Source organism: Narcine bancroftii, chromosome 3 (assembly GCF_036971445.1).
Source record: "Narcine bancroftii isolate sNarBan1 chromosome 3, sNarBan1.hap1, whole genome shotgun sequence".
NCBI classification, from domain to species: Eukaryota; Metazoa; Chordata; class Chondrichthyes; order Torpediniformes; family Narcinidae; genus Narcine; species Narcine bancroftii.
The window spans coordinates 278,094,518-278,112,539 of record NC_091471.1 but is presented as its reverse complement, the minus strand read 5'-3'; the positions used below and the strand labels follow the sequence as shown (position 1 = coordinate 278,112,539).

Here is an 18,022-nt window from a genome sequence, read left to right as displayed (position 1 = left end):
CTCATTTGGTACATGCCAACCAAGCAGGTTTTATTAAGAATTGGTATGCTTGAGATAATATTCTTAGACTGATTACTTTGATCAATGCTTTGAGGCAGCAGCCCATCCAAACAATGATTGTCGCACTTGATGCAGAAAAAGTATTTGATAGGGTTGAATGGAATTTTTCATTTAAAGTTTTAGAAAAATTTAATTTTGGACCCTTTTTTACTGGTTGGGTTAAGGCATTATATAAAAATCCAGTGGGCTGATATCGCCTCAAACCATGCATCTTGGTGCTTCACAGTTCGGCGTGCAGCAACTCCTTTGAAGAAGACCGCAGAGCCCACCTCACTGTCAAAAGACAAAGGAGGAAAAACCCAATGCCCAACCCCAACCAACCAATTTTCCCTTGCAACTGCTGCAACCGTGTCTACCTGTCCCACATCGGACTTGTCAAACGAGCCTGCAGCTGACTTGGACATTACCCTTCCATAAATCTTCGTCCGCGAAGCCAAGCTAAAGAAAGAAAGAAAAGTTGCCAGGGTGGTGACGAATTGTCATACCTCTTCATCATTTAAACTATCATGTTCAACGCATCAAGGTTGTCCATTATCACCAGCCCTATTTGCATTGATCATAGAACCATTAGCTCAAGCAATTAGACAAAATACTAATATTAAAGGGATGAAAATTGCAGAAGATGAATATGATTAATTTATTTGCCAATGATGTATTGATATATTTAACACATCCAGAACAATCTTTGAAACATTTGCAAAAGTGTCTGGAGTAATATGGAGTATTGTCTGAGTACAAAGTAAATTGGGATAAGAGTGAAATATTACCAATCTCAGGTGGTGATTACAACGAGTGTAAAGAGATTACAAAATTGCGATGGTCTGAGTAAATTAAATATATAGGGGTAATTGTTATATAGATTTATATCAATCTATATAAATTAAATTATTTACCATTATTGAAGAAGATTAAAATGGATATGAATAAATGGAAAGATCTTCCGTTAACATTAATGGGCCTGGTAAATTGTATTAAGATTAATATCTTTCTCTGTATTCAATATCTTTTTAAATCGATTCCATGTTCACTTCCAAAGGTATTTTTTCAGGATTTGAATATGGCGGTAAGGACATTTTTTTGGAAAGGAAAGTTAGCTAGGGTAGCATTACAGAAACTGACTTGGAAATATGACTTAGGAGGACTTCAATTACCTCATTTTCAAAATTATTACGAGGTTGCTCAATTAAAATTTGTTGATAGGATGTTAGATATTACACAACCTCCTAGTTGGGCCAAAGTGGAGTTAGCTAGTATTTCTGAATTTCATGTGCATCAATTTATATTTAAGTGGAATTCTTGTTTATTACAGGGATATAATAAACATTTATTAGGGATTTGGACTAAAAGGAATTTTACTATAGGTTTGAGGGGTAAGATTTTGACCCAAACTCTTTTCTCAATTAATAATATGTACTTAAAGGTATGGGAGACTCTGAGGGTATAAAGGAGATTGAGGATTGTTTTGAAGAAGGACAGTTTCTTTCTTTTAATCGACTTCGGTAAAAATTTGGAATACCATTTAATTCTTTATTTGTGTATTATCAAGTCTGAGCTTTGATAAGGGATAATTTTGGAAGAGAAATGAAACTACCTGAATTAACAAAGTTTGAGTTTTTGCATACATTAAAAAAGGGATTTATTTCTGATATGTATGCTTTGTTACAAGATAGTATGAATAAACCAAATTTAAATAAATCTAGAAATTAATGGGAAGAAAATTTATCTTATGATATACCTCAGGAGAATTGGGAAGTTATGTGTCAAGATAGGGTGACTAAATTACTTAATGTAAGATATAGTTTAGTTAATTATAATTTTTAACATCAGTTATATTTGAGTCCTGAGAAATTGGAAAAATATGGATTTAGTCATTCAGACTTATGTTTTAGATGTGGATTACATATTGGAACATTTTTACACACAGTTTGGCTTTGTGATAAAGTTCAACTATTTTGAGAAAAAGATTAGAGTATTTTTTGAAAAACGATTTAAAATTAAATTGCCATTAGACCCAGAAAATTTTTTGCTGGGTTATATCGATTCTTTGACTGGTTTGGGGTTGGACAAGTTTCAGATAGCTTTTGTTCGTTTAACATTGGCGGTAGCACGGAAATGTATTGTGATTCCTTGGAAGGATAATGTAGAAGTAAACATAGCTCGTTGGCATATTGAATTGAGGTCTTGCATTTATATGGAGAAAATATCATAATTTGCATGATAATTATTATTTTTTTGTCCAGATGTGGTCACCCTATTTGGAATATATGGGCTTAGAAATATCTTAAATCTTTTTATTAGAAGTTTGTGAGATCACACAGTCTATGTATGTCTTTGGCTTGGCTTCGCGGACGAAGATTTATGGAGGGGGTAAAAAGTCCACGTCAGCTGCAGGCTCGTTTGTGGCTGACCAGTCCGATGCGGGACAGGCAGACACGGTTGCAGCGGTTGCAAGGGAAAATTTGTTGGTTGGGGTTGGGTGTTGGGTTTTCCTCCTTTGCCTTTTGTCAGTGAGGTGGGCTCTGCGGTCTTCTTCAAAGGAGGCTGCTGCCCGCCAAACTGTGAGGCGCCAAGATGCACGGTTTGAGGCGTTATCAGCCCACTGGCGGTGGTCAATGTGGCAGGCACCAAGAGATTTCTTTAGGCAGTCCTTGTACCTTTTCTTTGGTGCACCTCTGTCACGGTGGCCAGTGGAGAGCTCGCCATATAATACGATCTTGGGAAGGCGATGGTCCTCCATTCTGGAGACGTGACCCATCCAGCGCAGCTGGATCTTCAGCAGCGTGGACTCGATGCTGTCGACCTCTGCCATCTCGAGTACCTCGACGTTAGGGGTGTGAGCGCTCCAATGGATGTTGAGGATGGAGCGGAGACAACGCTGGTGGAAGCGTTCTAGGAGCCGTAGGTGGTGCCGGTAGAGGACCCATGATTCGGAGCCGAACAGGAGTGTGGGTATGACAACGGCTCTGTATACGCTTATCTTTGTGAGGTTTTTCAGTTGGTTGTTTTTCCAGACTCTTTTGTGTAGTCTTCCAAAGGCGCTATTTGCCTTGGCGAGTCTGTTGTCTATCTCATTGTCGATCCTTGCATCTGATGAAATGGTGCAGCCGAGATAGGTAAACTGGTTGACCGTTTTGAGTTTTGTGTGCCCGATGGAGATGTGGGGGGGCTGGTAGTCATGGTGGGGAGCTGGCTGATGGAGGACCTCAGTTTTCTTCAGGCTGACTTCCAGGCCAAACATTTTGGCAGTTTCCGCAAAGCAGGACGTCAAGCGCTGAAGAGCTGGCTCTGAATGGGCAACTAAAGCGGCATCATCTGCAAAGAGTAGTTCACGGACAAGTTTCTCTTGTGTCTTGGTGTGAGCTTGCAGGCGCCTCAGATTGAAGAGACTGCCATCCGTGCGGTACCGGATGTAAACAGCGTCTTCATTGTTGGGGTCTTTCATGGCTTGGTTCAGCATCATGCTGAAGAAGATTGAAAAGAGGGTTGGTGCGAGAACACAGCCTTGCTTCACGCCATTGTTAATGGAGAAGGGTTCAGAGAGCTCATTGCTGTATCTGACCCGACCTTGTTGGTTTTCGTGCAGTTGGATAATCATGTTGAGGAACTTTGGGGGACATCCGATGCGCTCTAGTATTTGCCAAAGCCCTTTCCTGCTCACGGTGTCGAAGGCTTTGGTGAGGTCAACAAAGGTGATGTAGAGTCCTTTGTTTTGTTCTCTACACTTTTCTTGGAGCTGTCTGAGGGCAAAGACCATGTCAGTGGTTCCTCTGTTAGCGCGAAAGCCGCACTGTGATTCTGGGAGAATATTCTCAGCGACACTAGGTATTATTCTATTTAGTAGAATCCTAGCGAAGATTTTGCCTGCAATGGAGAGCAACGTGATTCCCCTGTAGTTTGAGCAGTCTGATTTCTCGCCTTTGTTTTTGTACAGGGTGATGATGGTGGCATCACGAAGATCCTGAGGCAGTTTACCTTGGTCCCAACAAAGCTTGAAAAACTCATGCAGTTTGGCATGCAGAGCCGTCCTGTCCAGAGAAGAAACAAGCCTTCCGTCGCGCATGCAGCCATCTTCAGCGCAAACTCCGGGAGATCCAAAATGAGTGGTGGACTAGCCTCGCCAAACGAACACAGCTCAGCGCGGACATTGGCGACTTCAGGGGTTTCTACGAGGCTCTAAAGGCTGTGTACGGCCCCTCACCCCAAGTCCAAAGCCCGCTGCGCAGCTCAGATGGCAAAGTCCTCCTCAGCGACAAGATCTCCATCCTCAACCGATGGTCAGAACACTTCCAATCTCTTTTCAGTACCAACCGCTCAGTCCAAGATTCCGCCCTGCTCCAGCTCCCTCAACAGCCCCTAAGGCTAGAGCTGGATGAGGTTCCCACCCTGGATGAGACATATAAGGCAATCGAACAACTGAAAAGTGGCAAAGCAGCAGGCATGGATGGAATCCCCCCAGAAGTCTGGAAGGCTATGTATGTAATTAATTGATATATGGGTTTTTTTTTTTGCTACCCTTGTGGTGCTGTGGTGCTTGCTGAGAGGGGGTGGGGGATGGTTTTTTTTTTAGTTTATTTTGCATTTATTTTTATGTATTATTTCTTATGTATTTTGAAAATCTTAAATAAAGTGGTTTTTTTTAAATAATATGATAGGAGGTCAGACAGAGGTGGGGGGAGTAGCATTACTGGTCATAGCTGGTATCATGGCTGTAGAAAGGGAGGACACAGTAGAGGGAGTGTATATTGAGTTAATGTGGATCTAAGTCAGAAATAGGAAGGAACCAATCACTGTACCGGGAGTAGTCTATAGGCCCCCATATAGCAGGCAGGCAGATTTTGGAATGGTGCAGAAATTACATGGTTGTTGTCATGGGAGACCAACTTCCCTAATGTTGACTGGCAAGAGAGATAGATGGGGCAGAATTTGTAAAGTGTGTCCAAGAAGAATTCTTGATAGAGTATGTGGACCAGCTGATGAGAGGAGAGGTCATACTGGATCTGGTACTGGGTAATGAACCTGATCAGGTGATGGACCTGTGATGGAATATTTGGAGATGTTTTTGGGAGATAAATTGGTAAAATTAGAGAGGGATACATACTTACACACACTTTAAAATGGATCTTATTTGAAATACTGAATTCATATTCAGTGACTTTACAGAAACTATGGAGAATGTTATGCACATTTCACAAGTAGGTGCTAATTGAAATGATGTCATGAAATGAATAGGCTATTGTCTTGGAAGAACAACCTGAGAGGTTGTGTTGATACTTTTTGCAAGGCTCTTGACCTCTCTGCAAAGTGCTCACTCAGAGGTCATTGTGAGGTTTGTTTACCTCAAACAACAGATGGGAGCAGAAGACTAACTCCTATTGTTTGCTGGAGAAGGTGGGGGGTTTTGCAAGTGAGAGAGAGAGAAGGACACGTGACTGACAGTTGGAATCTCAGAGAGATGGAGAGAGAGACACACAGCTGAAACAAGCCAGGAGAAGCTTGTTGGAACTGAAACAGAAGCTCCAGAGTGGCGGATGGCTGGAAGTGCTATCTGTCTGATGTCTCTTGGAATAAGTGGAACAGAAAGGAACTCTGTGGTAGAAAGAAAGAGGTTATCATCTGGAGAATCCTGATGGGGCAAGTTTCATCAGCAAGACATTGAGGTGACTAATGGTGGTACCTTAGTTGTGGAAATCCTGGAACAACACATCTCTCTCTGCAAACCCTACGAGAACCTTCCTGAGTGGGAAACATTTACTTTTTGAGCACCAAAGCCTGGTGAACTTTATACATGTTAAATTCTGTGCACAGTATAAGAATTGCCTGCAACCAGAGAACTTGGAAGAAGGAGAAGTGAGATTGAACAGTGAACAAAAGAACTTTTCTTAAATTCACACACACATTACATACACGTGCACTTAGAAGTAGAAGGGGGTTAAGTTGGGTAACTTAAGTTAATAGTGATAAGTTAAAGTTTGATTCTTTTTTCATGTTTCAGGATAATTAAAAAGAACTTTTGTTTAAGTAACCATTTGTCGTGGTGAATATCTATTGCTGCTAGGTTTTGGGGTCCTTTGGACTTTTAACAGACCTATTAGTGAGGAACATTTTGATGATGGTGGCCACAACTCCCTGAGCTTTAGCATAGCTATGGGCAAGGTTAAAACCAAACAAAATGGGGAAGTGTTCAATTTGGGGAAGGGCTAATTACAATGGGATGAGGCAGGAACTAGGAAAACTAAATTGGAATCAGATTAGGAGAGCTTGAAGTGGACATGAGAAGGATGAAGGAGAACCCTAAGGCATTCTATATGTATGTGAAGAACAGAAGGATGATGAAAATCAAGGTAGGGCCGCTTAAAAATAAAGGTGACAACATGTCTAGAGGATTTTATTTGTAGTAGGAAAGGTGTTGGTGCTGTTGCACTGTAGTGGGAGTGCTACCACTGTTGCAAATCTGCGGGGAGCAAGGGTGTGGAGGTGCAACATTCCCGTGGGGTCCGGCCACCCAGTCAACTGCTACTGGCTCTGCACAGGCTTTGAACGGTCCAATGGGGGAGCCAACGGTGATTTTATTTGAAATCCTGCGACTGCGGGTCTGCGCCCAATTTGCAGCAGCCATGAGGGGCTGAAGACTCTGGAAAAGCAGAGGATTGGAGCAGGGCACGAGAGGATGGGAAGATCACCCCCACCACCCCCCCCAACCTGTCTGAGAAGTGGAAGCAGAGGAGACGACCTGGGGCGGTGACCACAGTGGCGGACTAGTGAGGGGGGCTTTACTGCTAAGGGACCAGTGCATGCTGCAGACTGCTGGCAACTCATGGGGAGCTGTGGGCTGCTGTCGAGAGACTTGCACCAGGCTATGGACTGCTGGAGACTGGCTTGAACTGGCTGGAGATGTACCAAATATCAGAACCAGGATGTGAGGAGGTGCTGAGGGCACTGAAGGGCTCCTGACTATGTTGAAAGTTTGGAGATGGAGCTTTGGTTGCCAATGGTTTGGACTGGCCTCTGTGTGGCTGTGGGGGCTGTGGATGGACTGGAGGCAAATCTATGGGCACTCAGTGACTCTAGAGGCAACTCTCTTTACTTTGTCTCTCTCTAACTGAAAGTCTGACTGTAAGATTCTGAGATACTTTGGCAATTCCTGCCGGTGGCAAATCTGTCTGCTTCCAGCAGGCCAAAGGAAATTTCATGTAACATGACACTGTTTTATTACTATGATAAAAAATTGAATCTTGAATCTTGAAGAGGTCCTAAATGAATACTTTGCTTTAGTATTCACTAGAGAAAAGGACCTGGATCATGGTGAGATCGGAATAGACAGGCTTGTATGCTGATGATGTTGAGATTAAGGAAGATAAAGTGTTGGATCTTCTTAAATGCATTAAGATTGATAAATCCCTTGGGCCAGACGCAATATACCTCAGGTTGCTGGGGGAAGGAAGGGAAGAGATAGCTGCGGCATTGGCTATGATCTTTGAGTCCTCCTTGACCACAGGGGAGGTGCTGGAGTATTGGAGAATGGCAAATGTGGTCCCCTTGTTTAAAAGAGATAATGAGAATCCTGGGATTAATAGACCAGTGAACCTTACGTCAGTGGTGTGTAAACTATTGGAGAGAATTCTTAACGATAGGATTTATGAGCATTTGGAGAAGTACATTCTACTCACGGATAGTCAGCATGGGTTTGTGAAGAGAAGGCCATACCTCACGAGCCTAATTGAGTTTTTTGAGGTGCATTTTTAAAAATGCAGAAGGTATCTAAAAACTCATGAGGGAAAATATGAAGTGTGAAAGTAAGCTATCAAATAATATCAGAGGATACAAAAAGTTTCTTCAAGTATATAAAGAGTAAAACAGAGATGAGAGGTAGGACCACGAGAAAATGATGCCGAAGAAATAATAAGGGGAGACAAGCAGATGCCAGAGGAAATAAATGAGTATTTTGCAGCAGTCTTCACTGTAGAAGACACTAGCAGTGCGCTGGATGTCGAAGGATATCAGGGAAGGGAAGTGAATGCATTTACTCTTTCAAAGGAGAAGGTGCTCAGAAAGCTGAATGGACTAAGGGTGGAAAAGTCTCCAGGACCAGATGGATTCCACCCTTTGGTTCTGAAAGAAGTAATGGTGGAGATTGTGGAAGCATTGATATGATCTTTCAGGAAACAATAGATTCTGGTATGGTCCTGAAGTCACAAATGTCACCTCACTGTTCAAGAAGGAAAGGAAGCAGCAGAAAGGAAATTATAGACCTACTAGCCTGACATCAGTAATTGAGAAAATGTTGGTTGCAAGTATGAGTTTGCAGAGTATTTGGAGGGACATGACAGGATAGGCCAAAGCCATCATAGTTTCCTTAAAGGAAAATCTTGGAAACCTATTGGAATCCTTTGAAGAGGGGACAAGCAAGCTGGATAAAGGAGAAGTAGTGGATATTGTATATTTGGATTTTCAGAAGGCCTTTGACAAGGTGCCACACATGAGGCTACTTCATAAGAGCCCATGAGTAGAGCATTGGCTGATTGGCAGGAAGCAAAGAGTCGGCATACAGGGATCATATTCTGGTTGGCTGCGAGTGGTATTCCACAGGGGTCGATGTTGGGGTCACTTTTTTATATGTTGTTCATAATGGTTTAGATTATGGACTGAATGGCTCTGTGGCCATGTTTGCAGATGACCCGAAGGTAGATGGAGAAGAAGGAAGTGTTGAGGGAACAGGGAGGTTGCAGATGGACTTAGATGAGGAAGATAGGGAGAGAAGTGGCAAATGAAATATAATGTCTTAAAGTGTACGGTTGTGCCCTTCGGTAGAAAAAAAGAAACAGGCAGACTATTTTCGAAATGGGATGAAAATTGAAAATACCCAGATGCCAATGGGAGTCCTCCTGGAGGTAAGCTTGCATTTTGAGTTGGTGGTGAAGAAAACAAATGCACTGATGGCATTCATTTCAAGAGCAATAGAATATAAAAGCAGGGATGGGATGTTAAACTTCATAAGGCACTACTGAGACATCACGGAGTATTGTGAGCAGTTTTGAGCTCTTTGTTTAAGACTGGATGGATTGGCTTTGGAGAGGTTTCAGAGGATGTCTGGGAATGAAAGGGTTATATGAGGAGCATTTGACAGCTCTTGGCCTGAGAATGAGGGGGATCTCATTGAAACATAACGAATGTTGAAAGGCTTGAACAGAGTAGATATAGGAAGGTTGCTTCCCATGGTGGGAGAGTCTAGGACAAGAGGGGGCCATTTCATGATTGAAGGGTATCCACTTAGAACAAGATGCTTAAGAATTTATTTATCCACAGGGTGGTAAATCTGTGGAATTTGTTGCCTCAAATGGCGTGGAGGCCAGATCATTGTCTATTTATGTCAGAGATTGATCGGTTCTTGATTAGCCAGAGCATCAATGGTTATGGGGAGAAGGCTGGGCAGTGGGGCTGAGTGGGGAAATGGATCAGCTCATGAAAATTTCAGGACAGACTTGATGGGCTGAATAGTCTATTTCTGCTCCTATGTCTTATCTTGATCGTGTGCCCTCAAGATAAGTCTGTTAATTCCAGGACATCTGAAATCTTCTGTTTCAAGCAACATAGCATCTCCTCCACTGTGGTCAATAGAGCCATCCTCACATTTTCACACATTTCCGCATTGGATTCTTCTGGTCTCTCTTATTTCCTCCTGCCCTGCCCTTTCAGTTCCATCTCATCTCACTTTATACCACCATTCTCACATCTTCTTATCAGATTGCACCACTGACACCTTCATCTTCTAGTCACCCTCTCCACTTGTATGACTCACCTTCCTCTCCCTGACCTCTTAGTTTCTTGCTTCTCTCACCCTCAGTCTGGCATCTGCCAGTCCCCTGCCCATGTTTCACATCTTCCTGATTGACCAATTCCTCATGGGGTTCTTGTCCCACTCCTTCCATGACTGGCTTCTCTACTACATTTAACCAGTCCTGATAAATGGTTTAGACTCAAAGCTGACCATTGACCCTGCTCAATCTGATGAGTTCCTCTAGTAGATTTAGCTTTAGATTTCAGCATCTGTAATCTCTGGAATATTCCCCACTTGACTGGAAGAGTGCAGTGGCAAAAAATCTCAGGAAGTTCAATGCTCTTCAGAAATATGCAGCCCACTCAATTAGCATCACATCCACTATTCTTCCATCATTGACCCACAGAGATAGCAATGCGCCATTTCTATGTAATAGACTGCAATAACTTGAACACCTTCTCTGAAACCACCTTCCAAACCCTCATCCACCAACAGAAAATATTGGGGTTATCTATAGAGTTAAACAGCACAAGAATAGATCTTTCTGCCCATCACTTACCCCTTAATCCAATATCAAAATGTTGCTGAGATTTTTGAAGTATGTGGTAGCAGTAGAGAAAATGCATAATGTGTGGAAAGAGAGATTGGGTAGGATGGGTTTATTCTCAGTGGAGCAAGGGAGGTTGAGTAGTGTTGTTATCGATGTTTATAAAACGGGCATGGATAATTGTGTGTGTAATTATGGCTTGTTGAGTGTTGTTGCATGCAAACATCTCTACATCTCATGTTATGATGGAAGGAAGTTCATCGATGGGACTTTTAGAAGATAACTGGGGCTGGGCCATGCCTTGAATAACACCTACAGAGATATATATATTGGGGCTGGAATGATTAACCTCCAACAACCACAGCATTCATTGATGTCCAGTGATTACCAAAGGACTTTGATGTGACTTGGTACAATGTTACTTAATATCAGGATCAGTCACTTTCACTTCACCGATGGAATTTAGTTCTTTTGTCCATGATTATGAAGAGGTCTGGAGCAAAGTTGTCCTGCAAAGTTCAGGTGAGTAGGTACCTATTGAAAGAGCTGCTGACAACAGCTTCTTTTACATGATGTAAGGTCTCAACCCAAAATGTTGACAATTCCTTCTTGGAATTGATGCTCTTCAACCTACAGCAAGTTGTTTATCACTCCAGATTTCAGCATCTGCAGCCTTTAGTGTCTCCAGCTTCCTTCACCTTGATAATTGCGCAGTATATTGTGCAGAGTCTCTTTCATACTTCTACTCCTTGTCTCTGGTTTTTTCTGAACTGTGACTGTCCTTCACCTTGAACTGGACAGCTAGCCCTAGACACACTAGTTCTGGAGCAAAGGTCTAGGATTTTGACTAGTCCCACAGCCTCTGCCATATCCAATGCCCCACTGTTCCTTGATATTGTGGAGTGAATAGAGTTGTCTGGCTGTTGTGATGAGAGGAAGTCAAAATGTATTGCCCACTCGACCTTCCATCTTAAAGTGATAATCAGAGATGTTCAATGATGAACAAGCTCCATCGATGAACTTCCTTCCATCATAACATGAGATGTAGAGATGTTTGCATGCAACAACACTCAACAAGTGGTACCACCCACTCCTGCACACAACAGAATTTAGACAGCAGTTTGGCAATAATGGTGGAGAGAAGGATTTGCCAGACTGTGACTTCACAGATTCTGTTGCTGCTACTGGTCCAGAGTGTCCGATGTATGATCAGTTTTGCGGCACCAGATCTAAGCTGAACTGATCCCATTTAATATATTTGCTGTGCCTCATAATTCATTGGAGAAGAGGAGAATTCATTTCTGCAAGGTCTGGACAGTGGTAGCTTCTATCAAAGCTGTCGTGGACAAAGCATCTGGTGAGGATGAGGTTCTGTCCCTGTGTTTCTTCTCTCGGTACCTGCTGCAGGGCAAGTCTGGTAGATACATCTTTCAGGATTTGAGCTGGATCAGTGATGGGTGCCCCTCACCTGTGGTACATATTGTACCTTTGTATTTCTTCTAAGTATTATTTTGCCCATGTTTGCCATGCCAGTTCCTGGGTTCTGGAGTCAATGTTCAAGTGTCCTAGGCTATTACCTACCACCTTTCCATTCCTGTGCTCCCACCTCTGGTAAGGGTGGTGCTGTGATGGAGGTGCCTGACTATTATAAGGTATGGCTCTGTGAGTACAAACTATCACAGACTGAGTACTTGACCAGTGTGTGGGACATCTCTCCAAATGTAGCAGTCCCCAGAAGTTTGTGAGTAGAATTTGTGATGTTGACTTGGAGCGAATTCACCAGGCCTCAATGCAATGTCAGGTGCATGTCGAGATTTATTATATCCCTGTTTGATAATACCAGCAATGCCAGGCTATTTCTGAGGGCACCAAGAGTCAACAGTATGGGTTAACCTGGAGAACAGCATTAGTGAGTTGGATGGGTTCTTGCAGCAATCTAGTAGGTCATGATCATCATTGCTTATTCTAGTTCTTTTGTTTTATTGCTTTAAATCCAAATTATGAACTGAATTCAAATTAAACAGCTGCTGGTCCCTGGGGTGTTAGTCCAGGCCGCTAGATTACTTGAAAATCAGAGATCTGCAGATGCTGGAAATCCGAAATAAAAACAAAATGCTGGAAACACTAGCAGATCAGGCACCATCTGTGGTGAGAGAAATAGTCAAAGTTTTGAGTTGAAGACCCATCTTTGGAAATGCAAGAGCTTTGGAGAGTGCCCAAGAGACTTTACTAATGGATTGTTGTTTACAAAAGGCAACAGATGAAAGATCTTGTTGGAGCCGCCTTCTGTCTGGAGTAGAGCTTTCTGTTCTAAGAGGATCATGTGGTTTTGCAAGCAGAGAGAGTCAAACAGGCTTTCTCTCAGAGAGAGAGAGACAGACAGACAGCCAGTAACAGCAGCTGGGACTGGAACGGGACAAGCTGGCAAGCCTGGGGAAAGCCCCATTTTGGAAGACAGACTGGTCAAAGCCTTTGTGGCTCATACAAGAGGAGAGGACTGGCTGTCTCATGTTTCACTTGGAATAGGAGAAACAAAAAGGAACTGAAAGAAAGAGGTTATTATCTGGAGAACCCTGAAGGGGCAAGTTTCATCAGCAAGACACTGGAGTGGCTGGTGAAAGTACATCAGTTGTGGATGACCTGGAACAACAAATCTCTCCCTGAAAATCCACAAGATCCTTCCTGAGTGGTAACCATTTACATTTCAAGCACCAAAGCCTGGTGAACTTTATAAATGTTAAATTCAATGCACAGTATAAGAATTGCCTGCAACCAGTGAACTTGGAGGAGTGAGAAGTGAGATTGGACTATGAACCAAAGAACTTTTCTGATCTTACACACACACACGTTACATAAACGTGCACTTAGAATTAGAAGGGGATTGTTAGGTTAAGTAAGTAAATAGAGATAAGTTAAAGTTTGATTCTATTTTCATGTTTAAAGATAATTAAAAGCAACTTTTGTCTTGGTGAATATCTATTGCTGCTGGGTTTTGGGGTCCTCTGGGCTCGTAACAGTATGCAGTGATTCTCTGGCTCAGACTGTATGGTAATGTAATGGGTCACAATGGGGAGGCACCAGGGGATAGCGCTGTCGAGAGCAGCAATTCCTCCAGGTCAATAGATGGCAGGAGGCTATTATTTGTAGTTTTCAAAAACATTTTTGTTGAACCAATCCATTCCCCCAGCCCAGGACTCTTCACAAATGAAAAGGACTCCACAATTGTGTCTCTGCTGCCTGAAACAAAGTGGGGTTAATCAGAAAGAATGGTACCAACCCTTACAACCAAAGAACGTTACAACACAGAGACAGGCTTCTTTGGCCCTTCTAGTCTGTGCTGAACCATTTCTTTTTGCCTCGTCCCACTGACCTGCACCCAGTCCATAGCCCTCAATACATCTCCCATCCATGTTCCTGTCCAAATTCCTCTTAAATGTCCCTCGTGCAAATCATGTCCACGAACTGGAATATTTTTCCTTGACTTTGCACATTGTCACCACACTTGGCAATGATGTCATTAAAGCATGATGGCTGATTGTAATCGTGAACATTACTGGTCTTGATGCTTTCACAGAAAGCAATAGGAATAACATAAATTCCTTACCGTAGCAAATTTCTGAGCATTGTTGAGGGTGTTGGCCGCACACATCTGCACATTTGATACATTTGCGGAGCAGTTTGTCCCAATAAAATCCTGCAGCTTTATTGCATTTCCAAATCTCTATGATAAAGGGATAATCACTGTTGTAAGAATCAAACTATTAGGTTGCAGAGTGAATCCCAAGCAAGACAACTCAGTGTCTAGTTGCTGGAATCAACATAGTCATAAAAAAAGAAAGAGCCATAGTCATAAAGAAAGAAAGAGCAAGATGTAGTCTGGACAGTAACTTGAAGCAGGTAGTATCCAGTCTTCATCCCAAAGAAATTCAACTGCATTCAACAATATGTGGGTTACCCTTCCTGTCAAATTAAATCTAAGTTGAAAGTGATCATCTTAGGCAGAGGGAAGGCCTTTTATTTACCGGGGAAGCTTAGGTTTTGAGATGGTTTGATTAAGATTTATTAAAAGAGATTATTTGAGCTTCACATGAAGGAGAAGATCTGGTTTATTTGAATGGCACAGAAGTGAAAAGTATGGCTCGGTAGGCGTAGCGGTTAGTGCGACCTGAATTCTAATCTGGTGTTGTCTTTATGGAATTTGTCCGTTGTCCCCGTGACCTGCGTGGGTTTTTTCCGAATGCTCTGGTTCCCTCCTACCCTCCAAAAGGTTGGTAGGTTAATTGGGTGTACTTGGGTGGCATGGTTTTCAATGACTGGAATCAACTTTTACCATGTTGTAAAGACATATTTAAAATGTAAAATAAAGGTAAAGATAAAAAGATTAAAGATTCTATTATTGCACATAATTACTACATTTAGAATGGAACATACATGAAATCCTTAACTTTTATCTACCATAAGGCAGACAGAGAGTCGCCACTTTGTCCAGCGCCCCTCATAGAAACCTACAGTACCTTGTGTTCCAAATACTGACCCGTCCTGAGCCTGCTTAGCTTCTGAGATCTGACAATCTCAGCCGTATACAGGTTATATGGCTGACTGTTTTTGGAGAAGAATTCTCATCTGGGACAAAGCAGTCTTTCTTTTGGTCTTTGTGTTTTACTTGTTGATAGAGAGCATGAATACCAAAGGGTGATATTCAGCATTGTAAAAGGTTTTGATATGATCGGGTGAATGTGGCCCAAGGAATAGATTGGAAACCTGTTCTAGTCTGTCTGAGAATTGAAACAAGAATTCTTTTTCTGTCTTGTAACTGAAACAAAGATGCAAAACTTCCACAAAGCTGTGACTGAAATCAATTCCACATGTTTATGGACTGTGGAAACGGGTATGGAGAGGGTACAAACCACAGGAGGACTTGCAAGCCTGCCAGTTTCGCCCACAGTGTTGACAACTAGAGCAGCGTCGCAGTAGGTCGTCCCAGAACTCATCATCCAAACAGCTACCCATCTTCCGAGGTTACAAGGTCTTCAAAATGAGAGAAGAGATTATTAGCATTATCATTGTTGACCTTTTTGCACCAAAACCATGTCAATCAAATCCCGAGCCAACATCTTACAGTTAATGTGAACCCAGAAAAGTTCGGCCACAAGGCTCCAGAAATGAAAGCATTAGAGGGCTAGCCTGTCTATTCCTGGTTGGCATTGGCTGAAGGACAACATAGAATGTTGGACAAGCTTTTTTCAGGAATGTCATGCCATTTCAGTGAAGTTCAAGTTTATTATCCCATTGTTCAAGTACAATCTGATGAAATAGTGTTCTCTGGTCCTCAGTACAAATCGTGCAAACACAGAACCAGACACAAACAGACAAGCAATACATATGCAATACATACATAAATAAATAAATAGATATTGTTACATGAATAAGAGTTTTGAAAGCTTTGTTTAAGCAGTTTATCAGTTATTCACAGTCTCACTGCCCGGTGGGAAGAAGTTGTTTTTCAGCCTGGTGGTTCTGATGCTCCTGTATCTCTGTCCTGATGGGAATAGCTGGAAGATGTTGGAAGCAGGATGATCGGGTTCCTCCATGATTTTACAAGCCCTCTGGACAATGACTCAATTATTCACATTGATGGAGGGGATGGAGACTCCAGTGATCCTCTCTGCTGCTCTCATGGTCCTACAGATTGACTTTCGATCCAATGTTCCACAAAACCACACCACACTCTGATGCAATCAGCCATGATGCACGCGATAGAGCTCCTGTGGCCCACCTGCCTCAGTCTTCTCAGGAAGTGTAGTTACTATTGAGCTTTCTTGACAAGTGAAGAGTTCTTATGTGTCCAGAATCAGATAGGTGGACTCCAAAGAACTTTGTGCTCACCTCTCTCTCCACTACCAAGCTATTAATGTGTAATGGAGGGTTGTCATCCCTCATCCTTCTGAAACCCACGACCTCTCTTTCAGACTCAGGTTGTTATTCTTACACCATTTCACAAGATTTTCCACCTCTTCTCTATAGTACGGCTCATCTTTGTTGCTGAGGAGCCAACTACTGTCAAGTTATCTGCAATCTTGATGACTCCATTGGAGCTGGATCTAGCATTGCAAGCATGGGTCAGGAGTGGGCTGAACACACAGCCCTGGGGTGTGCCAATACTTAGTGTGATGGGTGATCAACATTCTGTTATCAACGTGAACACACCATATGGTCTTTTTGTTTGGAAGTCCAGAATCCAGTTACAGAAAGGGGTATTGAGTCCCAGCAAGAACAGCTTCTCTACCAGCCTCTGGAGAATAATTAGACTAAATTCTGAGCTGAAGTTTATGAACAGCAGCCTGGTGTATGAAATGTGGCTCTCCAGGTGGGTCAGTACAGTGTGGAGGGACAAGGCATCCTCAATGGAACGGATATGTCAGTAGGCAAATTGAAATGGGTCCAGTGTCTCTGGGAGGTGGGTTTTGATGCTTGAAGCATTTCATATTGGTGGAGGTCAGTGCCACTGGGGGTAGTCATTGATGCCTTTTACTGTTGCATACTTTGGTACTGGAATGATGGTGGCTGTCTTGAAACTCATAGGGTCAATGGACTGCTGCATTGATGATGGACTGCTGAAGATGTCTGTAAGGACCTCTTTTAATTGGTCTGTGCAGTCTTCAGCCCTTGACCAGATATGTTGTCTGGTCCTGCTGCCTTGCATTGGTTCATCTTGGATAGGATTCTTCTTGCCACGGTTATGTAGGGTGCCCATTCATCTGGGGGACAGTGCTTTCTTCAGTGTCAGCCTGTGCTTATTGAATCATGCATAGAAGATGTTCAGTCTGTTCAGAAGAGAGGTGTCATCATCTTTGACTCACAAGGTTGTCTTGTGGTCTGTTATAGTTTTGATCCTTTGCCACATACGCCTCATGTTGCTAGAATCACCTAACTGTCTATAAATCTTCTGTTTATACCCATGCTTTGCCTTTTGCATTCCATGGGAGAGTTCAGCCCTGGCTGATCTTAATGCTATTTTGTCTCCTATCCTGAAGGCAGCATCATGAGCTTCGAAAAGTGTCTGGAGCTCTGCATCCAACCGTGGTTCCTGGTTAGCCCTGGTGATGAAGCATTTGATCTTGGTGACATCCTCAATGAACTTTTTGATGCAGCCAGTCACTGAACTCGTGTACCCCTCAAGGCTAACCTGTCCATTGTAGATGTCCACCTACCTGATACAGCTCCAGTCTGTGGCCTCGAAGCAGTCCTATAGCAGTCTTCATTGCTGTGCCCCCCCCCCCCCCCCCACCCAGCCATCTCCCTGAAAACTGACTTCATTTGTTTTGCCAGTGGACTACATGCTGTAGTTAGCAGGAACGATATATGATCCAAGTATTAGGGGCAACGGCAGCCTTGTACACACCAGGGATGTTAGTTCACACCCGACTCAGGGTGTTTGCCCCTTAAGTGGCCAAGTTGACATGCTGCTGAAACTAGTAGAACTGCATTCAGGTTGGCAGCTAGAATCATGGCACTGTCGGGTGGGACATGTGGGCTTCACTATGATAACATAAAGTCCCTTAATTGCTTCACCTTCATTCGCCGAAAGCGGAACATAAACTCCAGTAATCAGCGTGGCCATGAATTTCCTGGTGTGACAG

At 42.9% G+C, this 18,022-nt stretch overlaps 1 protein-coding gene and 1 long non-coding RNA gene across 6 annotated transcripts in view; one reads left to right on the top strand and one right to left on the bottom strand.

Annotated features, from left to right (window-relative positions):
• Window positions 1-18,022, top strand: part of LOC138758831 (uncharacterized) — a 90,117-nt gene that overhangs the window by 26,275 nt on the left and 45,820 nt on the right. The window lies entirely within an intron of this gene.
• LOC138758829 (tumor necrosis factor receptor superfamily member 13B) overlaps window positions 1-18,022 on the bottom strand; it is a 97,474-nt gene that overhangs the window by 59,076 nt on the left and 20,376 nt on the right. For all 4 annotated transcript variants that reach the window (XR_011354494.1, XR_011354495.1, XM_069928260.1 and 1 more), the window contains exons 2-3: window positions 15,290-15,410; window positions 13,987-14,103 (exon numbers count right to left, since the gene is read on the bottom strand). Coding sequence is in view for 2 of the 4 variants with exons in the window: in XM_069928260.1 (XP_069784361.1) it covers window positions 13,987-14,103; window positions 15,290-15,392 (220 nt within the window). In the remaining 2 variants the exon portion in view is untranslated. The remainder of the gene's footprint in view (window positions 1-13,986; window positions 14,104-15,289; window positions 15,411-18,022) is intronic.